At 45.0% G+C, this 18,628-nt stretch overlaps 1 protein-coding gene across 1 annotated transcript in view; it reads right to left on the bottom strand.

The window, feature by feature from the left end:
* LOC135908075 (glutathione S-transferase 3, mitochondrial-like) overlaps positions 1-18,628 on the bottom strand; it is a 56,928-nt gene that overhangs the window by 8,331 nt on the left and 29,969 nt on the right. The window contains exon 4 of the mRNA XM_065439811.1: positions 7,395-7,452. Coding sequence (XP_065295883.1) covers positions 7,395-7,452 — 58 coding nt within the window. The remainder of the gene's footprint in view (positions 1-7,394; positions 7,453-18,628) is intronic.

The raw sequence follows: 18,628 nt of genomic DNA, 5'->3' as shown, positions 1-18,628 counted from the left end.
AACAGCTATACTGGACCCGCAAGGTCTTCCACTTGTTTGATCACACGAGCAGAGAACCCACCTCTTTCACGGAGAAAAACCTTGCCATTCCTACACCAGGCATACTTATAGCCATTTTGTATCGCCCACTGTTTTGTTGCGCTGCCTTTGCAACCTGCCGCTCAAGACAGATCGTCCGCGCTAACCAATATATCGCGAAATGAAAACACGCTTAGAGTGGCACTGAAATTTCACATTAGGGAGTATTGTATCGTCGGTGCATTTTAGAGCGCTGCTCTTGGGCGCCCGTTCCTGCGCTGAACGTCGGCGTCGTTACTCGGTGTAACCGAGCGACCGAGCACAGCAAAAAATTAAAACGAACGCGGAATGCGATGAGAAATGACAGAAGAGCGCGAGAGGACGAGGGGAGAGGAGGAGGGTACAGTGAAAGCATGAGGCGGAAATTGGAGAAGTGGAGTAAAGGCAGCCTTTCAGAAGCCGTCCGTGACTTTGAAGTACCGGGCTCGCAGCGTTAAAGGAAGGAAAAGCAGGCACGACAGATGAGGATTATTGTTGTGGGACAAGATAAGCCCGAAATGGTGTAAACTTTCTTAAGAGTGTACTGCCACGCAAAAGTGTTTAATAGAAGCGAAAAAAGAAAAAGAACATTCTCGCCAGCTGCTCCATTAGCCGGTGCTAGAGCGATCGGCTGGCAGCCAACTTCTATTCCTTTCGGAGGGGGCAATCTCCGGCTATGCCGAAAGAAAAATCGCTTTTGTTCGGAATAATAATGCTTCTTTAATGCGTAATAATGCGTAATAATGGGTTTAATGCGTAATAATGGGTTTTCGTGCTTTTGCGATGTTCACGATAGGCTGGTGATGTGGGTGTAGCCTGAAATCTTTTGACCAATAGCGGAATGCTAGTGATGACAGAGGCGTTGAATCGAATTTTTTAAAATTTGCTCCAATTATGTCTAATCTGTGCGCACATGTCATACCAGATGCAGAGCTCTCGCAGTTCTTGTCACGTCGTCGAGTGACAGACAGCTCAAAGAGAGGGGGGGGGGGGAGTGGCCCGAAATATGTTGCACCACTCGTGGCGGCCTGATTGCAGAAATGAAAGAGAAACAGTTATGAATAGCTTTGAGGCATAGAACTCCAGGGTGATATGCATATGCAGTTTTGCACTCGGCTGAGCTTGCTCGACGGCAGTCAGTGAACAATGATAGCGCGGAGCGCGCTAAAACAGTGGTGATATGGTGAGATAAAGCCACGCCTGTCAACATGTGGGCACCCTGCGTTCGCCACCTCCCCATTTCAAACATAGAGAACTGGGAAATGTTACGCGCCAGCGCCGCTTATTGTTATCGACGCAATATTATAATATAGAGATACCGTGAGTGTCCTGCTACGAAGGTCGTTTTATAACTGAGGTAAAGAGCCATTAAAGGTAGCATGTATGCAGAGAGCAATATTTTATTTTTCAGCATAGTTCCCTTCCATCTCCACAGAATTCTCCCAGTGGTGCTCCAATTTTCTTATCCCCTAAAAAAGTCAGGATGGCTCGATGCCCATGAAGTAGTCAGTTACCACTGATAGCTCAGTGCGCTATTCTTACTTTATCTAGAAGTGTTGCATACATGATCCTTTCATCGTTTTGCTATTTTGTACGTAGTCTACAAAAATTATTTCTCGTGAATTCCAAAATACAGTCGCCATCACCTTTTTGGCTGAACAAACTGTCTGACTTTTTTGGAGCACCTTCATCAGGCCCATTCCATTGGTTTGACTGCTGTTTAGACTCTAGAATGTAATGATGTATCCACGTCTCGTCAACTGTCACAAATCGATGCCAAAAGCCTTGCGCACTGCGATCGAGTATCGATAAACACTTCTTCAAGATGTCTGCCCTCATGCGCCTTTGGTCGATCGTCAGCAGTCGCGGCACCCAATGTGCACAGACGTCCTCCGTCTGCAATTTCTCATGAAGAATATTGTGAACTCTATCTGCCGATATGCCTACGATTACAGCTATCTCGCGTACCTTCACTCGGCGGTCTTCCATTGTATTTCCATGAACTATCGATACCCTTTCTGGCGTCGCGACCTCCACTGGACACCCAGGACGTGCTTCAACTTGAGTCCAAGTTCGGCCATGTTTGAATCGATTTATACAGTAGTAAATGGGCTTCAGTGACGACTTCGCACAACTCGCCTTTATTTGGGCAACCGTCCAGTGCTTTAAATAAAACTGTTTTATCACTGCTCGAAATTTACCTTTTTTCATTAGAGCGGGAATCACACAGCTTAGTGGCAATGGCTGTCAGAAGCTTACCAACTGTCGGTATCAGCGTAAACAAGTTCGGCCGTCGTACGAAGGGTGCTTCTCGCGCGCCGCCTTGAGGAAAACAGAATTGTAGCGCCATCTATTGTATGTTCAGCATACTTATCAAAAGACCCTCGTATGTATCTACACAATAGGCGCAAGCAACCTGCCCCGCCTTTCTAAGGCTAGTCACGGACGTGTCTCCTCTTTCGGACAGTATCTCTCTATCCACCATTCTCTCGCAATGCAACGCAACATTTAATAAATGGCGAATAATTTTAAAGCACATTTAGTGCACATATTCTACATCTTCAAATGCTGATAAACTACAATAAAGTGCTTAATAAAAATACACCAGAAAACATATTTTCTATACCTTACTTGCGCAGGTAATGTACTAAGTGGAACGACAAACAAATGAAAGAAGGCACTGACGGTTTGATCACCTGATTCCTCCTCTTTCGGCCGCCTATGAGGTAACGCTTAAGTGATGATAACCCTAGAGTAAATCTAGCTAAGCCCATGAAACTCCAGGTATGCCGACAGTTGAACTTTATGTCTTGATACCACTGGCTTATCCATCTGTCAGCGTCTCGAGAGCTCGTGGAGATGAAGAATGTTTCCAAACTCTGGCCTGCCTGCATAGCACGCCCATTCTCCAGTTTTCCCAAGGAAATGAATGAGCTTTAACTTTCAATTTAGGCAGGCTTGGCCGGCACATTAAAGCCTATTTAGTGCATATACGTCACTTTGATGCGGTGACTTTCTACAATTTCATGACGTCGGGACGAGGTGGGTGCCACTCGAAAAAAAAAAAAGTTTACTAGTAGCGGACGACTGATGGCGAAAAAGGCATAGATAATCAGAAATGAGCACTAACGCATGGGCTGCGCATAGAGGGCGTGCGCCGTCAATAGTTGGTTTGTGGTAAGTGGCAAAAACGGAATAGAAACAGTTAGGAATAGCTTCACGTTGTAGTAACTAAGAACTCGCCTCTCTAATTATATTGTGAGCCTTCAAGGTGTGACTCTAATTCACCCGCGTTTTTGGAATCTCGTAGCAGGCGTAGCCTGTGTGTCCTCCGGCCAATCGCCGAAGAACCCTTAGGGCACAACACCCACGCGTAGAAACAGATTTTCACTCGGCCTCTGGGGCACTAATAGATACTTAGCCATGCCAGTCGAGCCACTCAGAAACATGCGCGACAAATGCCGTACGTGAGACAGCTCCTTACGCAGCGATTCTGTCGCGGCGGCGTGTGAAGTGGCTGATAAAAGAAACACAATTTACCACTCTTTTCCATCCTGCAAGTGGTGTCAGCTGCACGGCACGGACATTATTCACGAGAAAATACAACGTACCGCATACCGTCCAAGCGTAGACGACATACGTGGATTGCTAACGAGGATTGCCAACGAAACACGTCGTTCTAGGTGCCGTGCGTTCCCACTGCCGCAAAGGCGGCGACGCTCGTCGGCGCGGCTCGCGGATTGTGCCTCGAGGCACTACAGGGTCTGACATCTGCGTGTCGGTGTACCTGTCGTTGGCTTCCTGTCTACTAGGCCGCAAATGAGAAACCGCAGTGATAGTGAAAGGGTGGAGCATCCACCTCGTAGTTGGGAGGTACTGGGTACGACTCGTGGTGGCACCGGAAGCCTACTGTTTTTTTTTCTACTGGATAGTGATCTACTACGACAGGGTACTTGGCTGTTTATAAGCTTTCATGTTGAAAACTGGCCCTATAGATCTTTGACAGGGTGTCTGGGCGCCCCTTGTACACAGTTTCGGTGAAGTAGCCGAGCATCCGCCGCTGCTATGGAAGGCAGATCAGTGCTACTGCCGGGTGCCTACTGGCGTAATACGTGCAAGCGCCCACCCGGCCACACGCTCGGAAACTACGGGAGTTCGAGACCCTTGCAAGGGCACCCACTTATTGGGAGGTTGGCGACATGTGGCCACCAGACTCATTTTGGTGCGTTAGCATTCTTAGCGTACTTCACGCACTTTCCGAGGGCCAGCTGTTTGTATCTATGTATGTTTGCGTGTAACCGCTTTCCCACCGACGTGGGTCACTGAGCAGTCCGTGGTCAGATGGGTAGCGCATCGGGCTGCTGGGATGAGGGAACAGGGTTTGAAACCAACCGTCCAACCAACTTCGGTCACTGATTATCTAGCAATGTGTACACCTGTGCCACTGTTCAACGAACGTCTTTCACGCTGGCATGGCTAAGATGCTGGACTTGGTAGGTACCGCTGTTCGAATAAATTATGCGACGCCGACTTGGATCACTGGGTATGGTCGACTCGGTCTTTGCTGGTCCCCACTTAGCCTACTTCATGGCAACTTGGGTCACTGGGTATGCTACAGTAGGTGTGTGGTGCTCTTTAAAGAACGTCTTTGACGCCATCTGGGGTAACCAGGAATGTGTCACTAAGAATGTGCCGCGCAACATTGAGGAAAAAGATCCCTTAAATTTATCCGATGCTGTGCAGAATCCAACCCAGGTCACAAGGCTTCCTCACAGACGGCGACCCGCCGCTTTAGCAGGCTGTGTCACAAATGCACTGGGTATGTATCGCTTTTCAATGAGAGCCTTTCACGTCAACACTTTCATGAGCTGCTCCATGACTGCACTTGGTATGTGCCACTCTTTAATCTACTGCTCGCCAATTGGGTCACTGAGAGAGAGAGAGAGACAAAAGAGGAGGAAAGACAGGGAGGTTAGCCAGTGTAACAGGAGGGAACAATGCTCAGCGTTCGCAGGCACCAGCGCGCCATAGTTCTCGTCGCGGAAGCCACGCGCAAACTTCCCGGCAATGTCACAACATGGTGCAGCTTGTCCAGAAAGATTCGTGAGAAAGAAGACCGTTTGCGTGACGTGACGCACCCGTGACCCGCACGGGTGCGCCATGTATTTTGGAGGCAATGCGCAGGCTTCGTGATGGTGGCACTAGATGGCACTGGCTGTTCTTAAGGACGCGCGAAAGAGGAATCCCACTGCAATAAACGCCTAATACAAAACTCGTTTCTACGGTGGCAATGCGTTGTTTCGCTATATTTATTCAGTGCTAAATGCAGTACCATCGACAATCGTCCCGAGATGGGCTCCAGCGAAGTTCTTTCGTGACTGTTTCTCTAACGAAATTCGACATGCCGACGTGCCGACACGCTGGTGTCTGCACGGATAGTTTGAGCCGTAATGCTGGCAAGTGCACCAAGATCACATGTGAATTCGGCCGCGAAATAGGCGTGTAGACCGTTCGCCCTTGTTTCACAATAATCGTAACAGGTAAATGCAGAAGCTTGAATTGCAAGCCCCTCCGATATATCTAAAATAATGTGAACAGCATACACGTCCAGTTATGCGTTTTTGGCCAATATGAGCTACTACATTGTAGTAATCATCTGCGGCATTTGCCCAAGCCGTGTAAGCGACAACAGTCACCTTCCTAGGGGAAAGGATAAGATGCCGGGTAGCGGTGACTGCGAGAAGCTGAACCAATCATGTGATCGAATACGCTTGATTTTGCGAGGCCACACTTTCGCTGTACTGTGATCTTGCAGGATCGCGCACACCAGCACATAAGATATCGCAGCATGCTGCACTCCTCTGTTTACATGGCTCTTTTCCTAATAGTTTGCTTTGACAGAATCCTGAATGACTTAAAGATAACAAAGAAGTTGTAGCTCCTGTAGTCAAGGCCTCCCTGCATCGCTGCTTCTGCTTTGTTGTAGTTAACGACGCGTTCATTGTGCAGGCGCTGGAACATGCCAAGGTGTTTTACCCATTTCAATGCGGGAAACGAAGCTTGTTTTAGAGGCTATGAGGGGAATCCACTTAGTGTACTTGAGGGCCCTGCAGTCCGTTAAATGGAATCTGTAGCATAGCGCCTGTATCCCACGAACAACTTTTCTACGCTCATCTTGGGCTCACACTCACGTATATTCCTTACGATGGTGGCGGAAACATAATGTTGCCATGTGCGCGCGCATAAATATTGCCATTATTAAAAAGGTTGATAGCCTCAGGGCACTTACACTTGACCCGTTAGGCGATCGCGCTGCTCCACCAGGGGCAGAATTCACTGTTCTTAGCTCTGCCAGGCGCGTCGAGTACCCGTCGTCCACTCACCAGATACTGGCGACCGGACGAGTGCGCAGGCTATGGTATCCAGGCTTGCAACACGACCGCTTGGGGTGCATATGCGATGTGGTGCCAAATCTATCATACCGTCGCGTGCAATTGCATGCATCAATGCGCTATCCCTGCGGTAAGCTGCGCGAACAGCCTGGGAAGAGGCATTACCGGCGCTGACTTCGCGCTTAACGGTGGCCGATCTGTTTAGTTTCGGAGAATTAGGCCCAGTATATTGTTGTTTGAAGGACAGCAGAAACGCATACCTGCCACAAACTACAGAAAAAACAACACACCTGACCGCTGCCTATCACAGCCTGTATAAAGCGGTGACATTTAAGACCACACGCAGTCAGTGACGAAACAAATTATGATGTCTCTTTAGCAGCGGAGCCTTGAACTTCGCACAGTCGCGGCTGTGGTGTTTTAATTGCTCACAGTGGGTCCTTATAAGGACGAAAGATGAGGAGGACGCCGACAGAAATGAAGTTTTAAAGGAAAGAAAATACGTATCAATGTTTTCCGTACCCTACGAAACATTCATGCTTTTATTCTGTTTTGTCGTAGCCTGTTGCGATCAGTGCCAGGGAGAATGCGAGCACCGCTTGCAGAACGAGCCATTATCTTCTCTATCTCTTCGGAGCCTATGCACTGCCCCGGAAGCCTCGGAGTCTATACACTGAAATGGTCCAACCGACCTGGCCGTCACCACACCTCCCTTCAGAGTTCATTCCGCTCAATGTCCTTAATTTTCTTGGTCCATCTTCGCTCCAGACAACAGAAGATGCCATCAAATTTTTGATATCAGGACGCCTTCGTATACAAATAATTTCCTTGTTGCGGTCGCGTCGAAACTTACCAATGCAACCGTTTATCAATCCCGCTACCTCGCGCACAGTAGTACCACAGACTTGCTATCCCGCTGCGCCAATGACAGATTATAGCACTCACCGGAAACTCTAATCCAGCGAGGAACAGCGTCATCAAGAACTGAGGGTAGCCCTCGAGGCTGCACAAGGCAAGCAATAGACGCCACATTTAGATAAGGCGCGTAATTTGTATGAATAGAGTAAATACAATTTGTAAGTACCCAGATCAAGGTATCGTAGTAGCAATGCAATGAAATTGTATGCTACACTCGTAAAACATTGCACCCTTTAGGGTGTCCAACAACACGTGATTCCAAACTCTACTTTCTACCATCCATTATAACAAGGTACCTGTGGGAGTTGATTAATGCATTTCCACTCAATAATCCCCCATGTTATGACCGAATAAGAGCCCGAGACAAAGTACAACTTCTTTCATCTGCAAAACGCACTTCTGTTCATCTTGAATGGTTATTTCGAAACTAGTATAATCCCTATATGTTTAAAGAACTGAGTAATTAGACGAATTTATGAAAAAGGAAGTAAACTAGATGAGAATGGTTATAGACCAATATCAATATCAATGTGTTGACGCGTATAATGGATAAATTTCTTTACACTTGCATGATATCCTTTTGCGATAAATTTGATACTCTGACCTCTTCCCAATACGGTTTTACACGTAGTCGAATTGAAATTGACCTACTTGAAGAATGTAACGATTTTATATGTAAAGATATTGATAAATATTGTGTTATGCTTGGGCTTTTCTTAGATTTGACAAGAGCGTTCAAAACGATATAATACAACATCATGTTATCAAGCTAGAAAGTGTTGGTTCCCGAGGTCGTTATTCGAAATTATTTTCGAATTATTTGTCAAACCGTCTGCATGTTGTTTCTATAAAAGATACATATGGTGAGTTTACATCAAGTAGATATGGTGTACCTCAAGGGTCTGTTTCGGGACCTTTTTTATTTAACATTTGCGTAAATGATATAGCCAACATACAACTGAATGCTGCGAGCTTTCAATGTAGCGTTCCTAGTTAAAGGACACAGTAGACTTAAAGCGTTGCTGTGGAACTGGCGTCCATCTCGTCTACATTTATTTCTCACTTCCCTCTTCTCTTCTTCTGTCCTCCCGGTTCCCGCGCTTCTTCATCTTCTATTCGAAGGCTCATACCGCTTCACCCTTCCAGGTTTCTTTTGCTAACCCCTCCTGGGGTAATACTTGAAAACGTTTCCAATCGAAGCACATTCAACTGAGCCCCGTTCACCAATGTACCACACAGTCTTCAATATTCCTTTCTGAGTGGCTGTCTTTGTCACAGAGTAAGGACCATAAAATTTGGCACTGGATTCTCTTACTCCTTTCCTAACTAGGATGAGGTCGGTGACTTGAATGTCTGGGATAGCTGAGCAATGTCTCTTGTCAAAATTTTTTTTCATTCGTTTACGGTACCTCTCCTCCTGTGATTTTTGTTTCCTTTCCTCGACGATCTTGAGATTGTCTAACAGCCCCAGTTCAAGGTCCGCTTGAAGAATAGGGGTCTCTCCTGAAGAAGCGAACTGCGGGCTGCATCCCAAGCCACTGGTGTAGGAGCGATTGTGGTGTCTTACAGCTGCTTCTAAAGAGCATTTCCATCCACCAGGGAAACTATCGTACATCCTGATGTATTGCTTCACATCTCGTATAGCACGCTCTGCAAGCCCATTCGCCGCGGGATGGTATGGTGCACAGAATTTGATTGATATATTGTGGTCTCGAGCCCATCTTGCTAATTTTTCACTCTTGAACGCTGGTCCGTTGTCACATACGATCTTTCTGGTTGTCCTAAACATATCCCGTTTGAGGAGGGCGATGACACTATTCGCATCTTCTTGTCCTGCCCGTGCCGCGACCATCCTGGTGCACTCATCTATGGCCAGAAGAAAAGCTTGCGTTTTTCGGACTCCTTCTCGTTTCTTATTTAGCTCGGCAAAATCCAGGTGTATAACTTCAAAAGGCACGTTCGAGTGGCAAGGTATTATCATGGCGTCTGTAGGCTGCTTGTATTTCACTTTGTTGACTTGACAAATGTGGCATGAACGAACGTATTGATTGACGTCTTCTTTCATGTGAGGCCACGTAAATCTCTTGACTAGCTTGTTGTATGTGCGCCAAAATCCGTCGTGTCCTCCAGATTCTGGGCTATCGTGGTACAAATAAAGCACCTTGGGAACCAGCGTTGGCGGGACTTGATAGCGACCTGCCATAAAAATTAATTGTTCAGTGCCTTCCCACAATTTTACTTCATTGATTTCTTCCGATTGTTCTTTATTGGCCTGTATCATCAGTCGAGACAATGCATCTGCATCAGTCAAAAGGGGTCCAGGTCTGTGGGAGATGGTGAAATCAAACTGCTGCAAGTAGTTCACCCATCTGGCGATACGTCCCTTAGGTTGGGTCATATTCAAGAGATGAGTGAGTGCCTGGTGATCCGTGAACAAAGTAAACTTCGCACCTTCTAGGTACGTACGGAAGTACTGAATTGCTTTAAGGACAGCAAGAGCTTCCTTTTCAGTAGTGGTGTAGTTGACTTCAGGTGGCTTGAGGGTGTAGCTGTAGTAGCCTACTACATGTCGCTTTTCTCGGCCGGATGCTTCTGGACATTTCTGGTACAAGACTGCACCTGTTCCATAATGTGAGGCGTCGGTATTCAGTTCAAAGGGTAAAGTGAAATCTGGTATGCGTAGAATAGGGTCAGCAGAGATTCTGTGCACCAGATCACGGTAGACTCTCTCACATTCCTCATCCCACTCAAATGGAACTTCTTTCTGCGTTAGGCGCGTGAGGCATCTTGTTTTTATAGCAAAGTCTTTTATGAAAGGTCTGAAATGTCCTGCTAATCCCAAAAATGCACGCAATGAGTGGACGTCATACGGTTTAACCAGTTGGGATATTCTCTCGACGGACTCTTGTTTCGTGCTTTTGGTAGTCCCATCAAATACTCTTCCAAGAAACACAACTTTTCTTTGAAAGAATGCACTTTTCTTAAAATTAACCTTGAGTTGTGCCAAGCTCAAGGCATTTAATACCTGAGAAAGGTGTTCCTGATGTTCAGCCTCTGTTTTGGAGAAGACGATAATATCGTCTATGTACACGTTACAAAAGACACCCAGAAAAGGCTTCAGGACTTCGTTCATAATCTTCTGGAACCATGCTGGCGAGTTTTTCCAGCCGAAAGGAAGCCGGTTATACTCGTACAGATCAAAGGGCGTGATAAAAGCAGTGTACATTTTTGTTTCTTCGGTTAGCGGGATCTGCCAGAAACCTTTGCACAAGTCAATGCGTGAAAAAATCCGGCAACCACCTGTCTCATCTATAATCGTGTCTATCTTCGGCATGGGAAATGGTATAAGGTCTGTTTGGCGATTGAGAACCCTGTAATCTGTGCACAGTCGGAAAGTTCCATCTTCCTTCGGCGCAATAGTTATGGGAGAAGCGAAGGGTGACACCGAAGGCCGGATTATATCGGCGTCTAGCATCTCCTGCAATTCTTTCTTCAACCATATCTTACGTTCTCGTGACATGTTATAAGGTGATTTTCGGATGACGGTCTTGTCAGTTAGTTCGAAAGGCACCTTGTGCGACTTCATCTCTTGTGGATAGCTTCCTACGCATACCAGTTCAGGGTAGGTCGTTGCAATATCTTCCGCGCACTTGACAATTCGCAGGTTATCTTTTCTATCTTGCTGTGTCTCTTCCCTTGATAGTCCTTCCACTAAAACTGCATCGTCCCAATATACGTTGATTTTTAGTTTCTTTATGTCTGGTCTGGATAGCAGAAAGTCGTACGTCACCCCCGTTATCACCAGTACGTCACTCTCTATTTCATGACCTTGGAACTCGATGTTGACTGAGGCCCACTGATTATGCATTGTCACTTTTCCATCGTACCCTTGCAGCCGTAGTACTCTTCCACTATGCAGGTGACTCGAATCTACCAGCTTGGCATTTATTATAGACACAGAAGCACCGCTGTCAACCAAAGCCATCATATGTCTATTTCCCACTTTGACAGGAATGTGAAGTAAGCTAGAGCAAGTTAAATAAACAGTCTCAGTTGTGGTCATCGGGTCGGACTGATCACCCTTGTTTATTAGTTTTTTGTTGTCGGAGACTCTTGAGCGTCTGAAAGTATGGGGACAGGGTCGTTGTCGACGTTATTCACTCGACCTCTGGGAGCACGCCAACCCAAGCTCTCTGTACTGCCTGCAAGGCGGCTCGGTTCTCGCGGATTACGGCTTGACCAATCCGCGCCGGTCCGTCTGAAGCGACTGGTTGAGCCAGCGGTTATATTTTCGTCTGAAGTAGATGGTATGTCGTGAAGGCACTCCAAGAGCCCGTCTATAGTTTTAGGTGATCGTGCTTGCGCTATCTTCAGGACTTCCGCGGGCAATCCGTGCATTATTAGAGCTACTATGGCAGAAGGAGGAGGCATAGGCTCGGCCAGCTTTAAAAGGCGGCGTTTTTCAAAGAAATACTCGACGGGGGAGCCCTGCGTGAATTTGAAATTGAGCGCGGCGTCCCATCTTTGCACTGGGTTGCTTCGGAATGTCTTCAAGAATTTTTCCTTCCACTGGTGCCAAGAGTTGCCAACATCTTCAATAATGTGCAGATCGTACCACTTACGTGCAACACCTCTTAAATAACTACGCATGTTGGTAATTTTGTCCTCATTAGAGTGCCATTTGTTCTTCCCAGCGGCATATTCATAGAATTCAAGCCAACTTTCTGGGCTTGAAGACTTGCCGTCGAAAGTATCGGGTTCGACAAATTTAGTCGCCGGCTTCTCAGCGTTTAGAGAGCTTATAAGTGACGTCACCAGTTGGTTTTGTTGCGCCATCTGTTCTTGTTGTAGCTGAAGAGCTTTCAAAACGAGGCTCACCTCTTCTGTCGAAGACCGTGATGCAGTGTCCTTTCGACGCATGGGTTCAAGAACTAATTCGTCGAAGATCGCCAGACGCAAGTTCACTTTCACCGCACCCTTCCGACGTAGTTCAGCAATGTCTATGGAAGCCTTCTCTAAAACCAGGTTCACGAGGTCTGCCGAGTTAAGTTCGCGAGGTAGTTCCACCGCTGGTTCGTCTTGAGCTTGGTATCTCGAAAAGATGATCTTCTCTGCGGAGGTCTCCTCGAGGAAAAATGTCACCCACATGTTGGAGTCAGTTGTCGGCTGCGCCAAAATATTGTAGCGTTCCTAGTTAAAGGACACAGTAGACTTAAAGCGTTGCTGTGGAACTGGCGTCCATCTCGTCTACATTTATTTCTCACTTCCCTCTTCTCTTCTTCTGTCCTCCCGGTTCCCGCGCTTCTTCATCTTCTATTCGAAGGCTCATACCGCTTCAATGCTGATGACGTTACACGACTTATATCACACGAATCGTATTCAGCGGCCGTAAAACTACTTCAAAAGGACACAATATGTGTGGTTGATTGGTAAATGGTAACCAAATATATTTAAACAATGAAAAAGCTACCTTGATATGTTTTAGAAATACTCATAAGACTGTTAACCTAGACCTGCTCATTAAATTGCATGGTTCTCAGTGTTTATCTTGCTCTATCTTGCTCTTGCGTGTGTGTGCCGTTACCTCCTTCTGTTAAGTACCTTGGAGTTAATATGGACGATCGTATGCTGTGGGATGTTCCCATTGACTACGTAATGAAACGTTTACGAACACTGGCAGCATAGTTACACACGCTTAAATTTAACACCCATTTTAAGTTTCGAAAGTTAGCTTTTAGTGCTCTGGGCCAGTCTGTGCTCAGGTATGGTATTTCTGTTTATGGTTCCTGGGTACAGATGAAAGTCGATCGAGAGGAAAAGATATTAAGATATTTTCAAGCACATCGTATGGTACTGCTTATGATTGTTCAGACGATAACGCAAGAAATAATATTACAGGTGTCGAAACCTTTCCGGATCTGTTTTTCCAAGCGGTACTTCTGCGCGATATTTTCTCGAATCTTCACAATCTACTAAAGAGTAAACCTAAAATGCTAAGTCAAACATACCTTTAAAAGTTACTGCACATATATAGGAACTACGGTAAAAATCGTCGAGAATTTTACGCTCCTTTTTAATTTAACCAGTTGACCAAAGAAATCATTCGACAGCATTCACGAAACGAAGCCAAACCACAAATTAAAGCATAATTGCTTTCCGGCTAGAATATTTGTTGGTATTGTGTTTTTAATGTAAGTGTTGCTATCATTAATTTCACTCTTGTCTCGTAAACAATGAAAATGTGTTCATTTTAGGTATGTTTCTTTAAATTTTTTTACCAGATACCGAAGAAATAACGGGAGAGCAATCAAGCCAAAAATTAAACCGACGTTTTCTTTATTCGCTATTAATGCAGCAAAAGATTAGTGTCCTTTTATATATGTTGTACTTCTGCCCTCAAAGGAGCGAGCTAACGCCTCCTGTCTGCCATGACCCACCATCAAGCGAGTTGCGATTATGTGGGCACGAAATATGTAACATGTTGTGAGCTGCTGAAATAAATATGTATGTATGTGCGTATGTATGTATGTATGTATGTATGTATGTATGTATGTATGTATGTATGTATGTATGTATGTATGTATGTATGTATGTATGTATGTATGTATGTATGTATGTATGTATGTATGTATGTATGTATGTATGTATGTATGTATGTATGTCTGTATGTATGTATGTATGTATGTATGTATGTATGTATGTATGTATGTATGTATGTATGTATGTATGTATGTATGTATGTATGTATGTATGTATGTATGTATGTATGTATGTATGTATGTACGTATGTAACACAACAATCAAACTCCGGCCCTCAGTCTCCAGCAGCTGCGAAGCAACTGACCACGGCGGCGGTCAGACCTGCGACGCAGCAGGGGGTGTTATGAATTCCTGGCTCCCGACAGGCCGCCATTGGAATATGAACCTGGCAACGTTTAACGCTAGAACGTTATCTAGTGAGACGAGTCAAGCAGTGCTATTGGAGGAAATAGAGGGCAGTAAATGGGATATCATAGGGCTCAGTGAAATTAGGAGGCCAAAAGAAGCACATACAGTGCTAAAAAGCGGGCAAGTCCTGTGCTACCGGGGCTTAGCGGAGAGACGAAAACTTGGAGTTGGATTCCTGATTAATAAGAATATAGCTGGTAGCATACAGGAATTCTATAACACTAACGAGAGGGTGTCAGGTCTTGTTGTGAAACTTAATAAGAGGTACGAAATGAAGGTTGTACAGGTCTACGCCCCTACATCCAGTCATGATGACCCGGAAGTCGAAAGCTTCTATGAAGACGTGGAATCGGTGATGGGTAGAGTGAAAACAAAATGCACTATACTAATGGGCGACTTCAATGCCAAGGTAGGCAAGAAGCAGGCTGGAGACAAGGCAGTGGGGGAATATGGCATAGGCACTAGGAATAGCCAGGGGAGAGTTATTAGTAGAGTTTGCGGAGCAGAATAATATGCGGATAATGAATACCTTCTTCCGCAAACGCGATAGCCCAAAGTGGACGTGGAGAAGCCCGAACGGCGAGACTAGAAATGAAATAGACTTCATACTCTGCGGTAACCCTGCAATCATACAAGATGTGGACGTGCTCAGCAAGGTGCGCCGCAGTGACCATAGGATGGTAAGAACTCGAATTAGCCTAGACCTGAGAAGGGAACGGAAGAAAGTAGTTCAAAAGAAGCCGATCAGTGAGTTAGCCGTAAGAGGGAAAATAGAGGAATTCCAGATCAAGCTCCAGAAGAGGTATTCGGCTTTGACTCAGGAAGAGGACCGTAGTGTTGAAGCAATGAACGACAATCTTGTGGGCATCATTAAGGAGTGTGCAATAGAAGTCGGCGGTAACTCCGTTAGACAGGATACCAGTAAGCTATCGCAGGAGACGAAAGATCTGATCAAGAAACGGCAATGTATGAAAGCTTCTAACCCTACAGCTAGAATAGAACTGGCAGAACTTTCGAAGTTAATCAACAAGCGTAAGACAGCAGACATAACGAAGTATAATATGGATAGAATTGAACATGCTCTCAGGAATGGAGGAAGCCTAAAAGCAGTGAAGAAGAAACTAGGAATTGGAAAGAATCAGATGTATGCGTTAAGAGACAAAGCCGGCAATATCATTACCAACATGTATGAGATAGTTCAAGTTGCTGAGGAGTTCTATAGAGATTTATACAGTACCAGTGGCACCCACGACGATAATGGAAGAGAGAATAGTCTGGAGGAATTCGAAATCCCACAGGTAACGCCGGAGGACGTAAAGAAAGCCTTGGGAGTTATGCAAATGGGGAAGGCAGCTGGGGAGGATCAGGTAAGAACAGATTTGTTGAAGGATGGTGGGCAGATTGTTCTAGAGAAACTGGCCAGCCTGTATACGCAATGCCTCATGACCTCGAGCGTACCGGAATCTTGGAAGAACGCTAACACAATCCTAATCCATAAGAAAGGGGACGCCAAAGACTTGAAAAATTATAGACCGATCAGCTTACTGTCAGTTGCCTACAAACTATTTACTAAGGTAATCGCAAATAGAATCAGGAACACCTTAGACTTCTGTAAACCAAAGGACCAGGCAGGATTCCGTAAAGGCTACTCAACAATAGACCATATTCACACTATCAATCAAGTGATAGAGAAATGTGCGGAATATAACCAACCCTTATATATAGATTTCATTGATTACGAGAAAGCGTTTGATTCTGTCGAAACCTCAGCAGTCATTGAAGCATTACGGAAGCAGGGTGTAGACGAACCGTATGTAAAAATACTGAAAGATATGTATAGCGGCTCCACAGCCACCATAGTCCTCCATAAGGAAAGCAACAAAATCCCAATAAAGAAAGGCGTCAGGCAGGGAGATACGATCTCTCCAATGCTATTCACAGCGTGTTTACAGGAGGTATTCAGAGACTTGGATTGGGAAGAATTGGGGATAAAAGTTAACGGAGAATACCTTAGTAACTTGCGATTCGCTGATGATATTGCCTTGCTTAGTAACTCAGGGGACCAATTGCAATGCATGCTCAAAGACCTGGAGAGGCAAAGCAGAAGAGTGGGTCTAAAAATTAATCTGCAGAAAACTAAAGTAATGTTTAACCGTCTCGGAAGAGAACAGCAATTTACAATAGGTAGAGAGGCACTGGAAGTGGTGAGGGAATACATCTACTTAGGGCTGGTAGTGACGGCGGATCCGGATCATGAGACGGAAATAATCAGAAGAATAAGAATGGGCTGGGGTGCGTTTGGCAGGCATTCTCAGATCATGAACAGCAGGTTGCCATTATCCCACAAGAGAAGAGTGTATAATAGCTGTGTCTTACCAGTACTCACCTACGGGGCAGAAACCTGGAGGCTTACGAAAAGGGTTCTACTTAAATTAAGGGCGACGCAACGAACTATGGAAAGAAGAATGATGGGTGTAACATTAAGGGATAAGAAAAGAGCAGATTGGGTGAGGGAACAAACGCGAGTTAATGACATCTTAGTTGAAATCAAGAAAAAGAAATGGGCATGAGCAGGAGATGTAATGAGGAGGGAAAATGACCGATGGTGATTAAGGGTTACGGACTGGATTCCAAGGGAAGGGAAGCGTAGCAGGAGGCGGCAGAAAGTTAGGTGGGCGGATGAGTATAAGAAGTTTGCAGGGACAGCATGACCACAATTAGTACATGACCGGGGTTGTTGGAGAAGTATGGGAGAGGCCTGTGCCCTGCAGTGGGCGTAACCAGGCTGATGATGATGATGATGTATGTATTTATTTATTTATTTATTTATTCATACTGTCAGCACAAGCCAAGACAGGAGTTGCGGTTACATTGCTGTCATTAAACTAGACATAGTAGATGTTTAAACAATTCAATACAAAGCAATCAGGCTAGGAAGGCACATCATATAAACAAATATGAAGCAACAAACAACATGAGTTACAATGAGTAAGTTATAGCACTATATGGGTCAACAAAAATTAACGCGCCCAAACAACTGCAACCGACAAACAGCTAACAATAAAACGTATTCTCAACCGTTCACAAACAATTGGTAACAGCCTTTAGAAAAGATTGTAAATCAGTACATTCTACTATATCATGTGGCAAGTTGTTCCAATCGTCTATGCTTCGAACCAGGAAGGAATTTTTGAAGGATTCTGTTCTATATTTAGGTGGTTTAATATGTTTTGGATGCTTTGTTCTGGGGTTAGCAGGTCTCTCTAATGTGATGTGTTTTGTAAGTCTACTTTATAGTCTCCGCTTAATACGTGAAAAGAGAATGTAAGTCTGTGAAGCTGCATTTTTTGCTTGACAGTCATGGGGCCAGCTCTATTTCTAAGTTCGGTGACGGACTGGGTTCTAGCGTATGTGTTAAAAATAAACCTCAAGGCCCTGTTTTGTACGCGCTCACATTTTAGTGCGTTCTGTTGAGTGTACGGCTCCCGAACATGGCTTGCATAAGTCAGTACAGGAAGTACAGTCATTTTGTAGGCCATTGTTTTTACCTCTGGTGTGGCGTCGTGAAGTTTTCCTCGTAACGACCAAAGTGTGCACATGGCCTTATTACAGATGTTGTCGACATGTACCAACCAGTTCAAATCATGTGCGCGATGAATTCCTAGGTATTTATATTCCTTAACCTCAGCTAATTCGGCTCCGTTAATGTATGTATGTTGGAAACAGTAATCGTCATGTTCCTGGCTTGCGTTTCTTTTCTTGAAAACTCGGCGCTTCCTACTTTCCTATCGACAATGCTGTGTCATGCTGATAACGCGCGAGCCATTCGGGACTTGGAAGTACTGGGCTTGCTGCGTTAAAAAAAGGAAATGCTGTCAAAACTCATGACGATTATCGTTGTGGGAACAAGATAAGCCCCAAAGGGTGTAATTTTCTAAGAGCGTCGGCAGCACCAACAAAGAAGTAAGAGATTTATTCGGTTACGCGTACGCTGCACTAGGGATGGGGGGAAAGAAAGAAAAGCGCCTTTCCTAAGTTTCTACCGTTTGAACGCCCAAATTTTGTGATGAGAATAAGAGAACAAAAATAATTTGTGAGGCAAAACGGCCAACAACAACTGAAGTTCTAGTGGTGACACGGTAGTAGGGTGTACCGGACCACTTTAGACCGCCAAGAGTCTTTATCATGAGCCGAAATGTCTATATATATATATATATATATATATATATATATATATATATATATATATATATATATATATATATATATATATATATATATATATATATATATATATATACACACCGTATTTA

This window comes from Dermacentor albipictus, chromosome 5 (genome assembly GCF_038994185.2).
Source record: "Dermacentor albipictus isolate Rhodes 1998 colony chromosome 5, USDA_Dalb.pri_finalv2, whole genome shotgun sequence".
Lineage (NCBI taxonomy): Eukaryota > Metazoa > Arthropoda > Arachnida > Ixodida > Ixodidae > Dermacentor > Dermacentor albipictus.
This window is presented reverse-complemented; position numbering and strand designations above follow the sequence as displayed.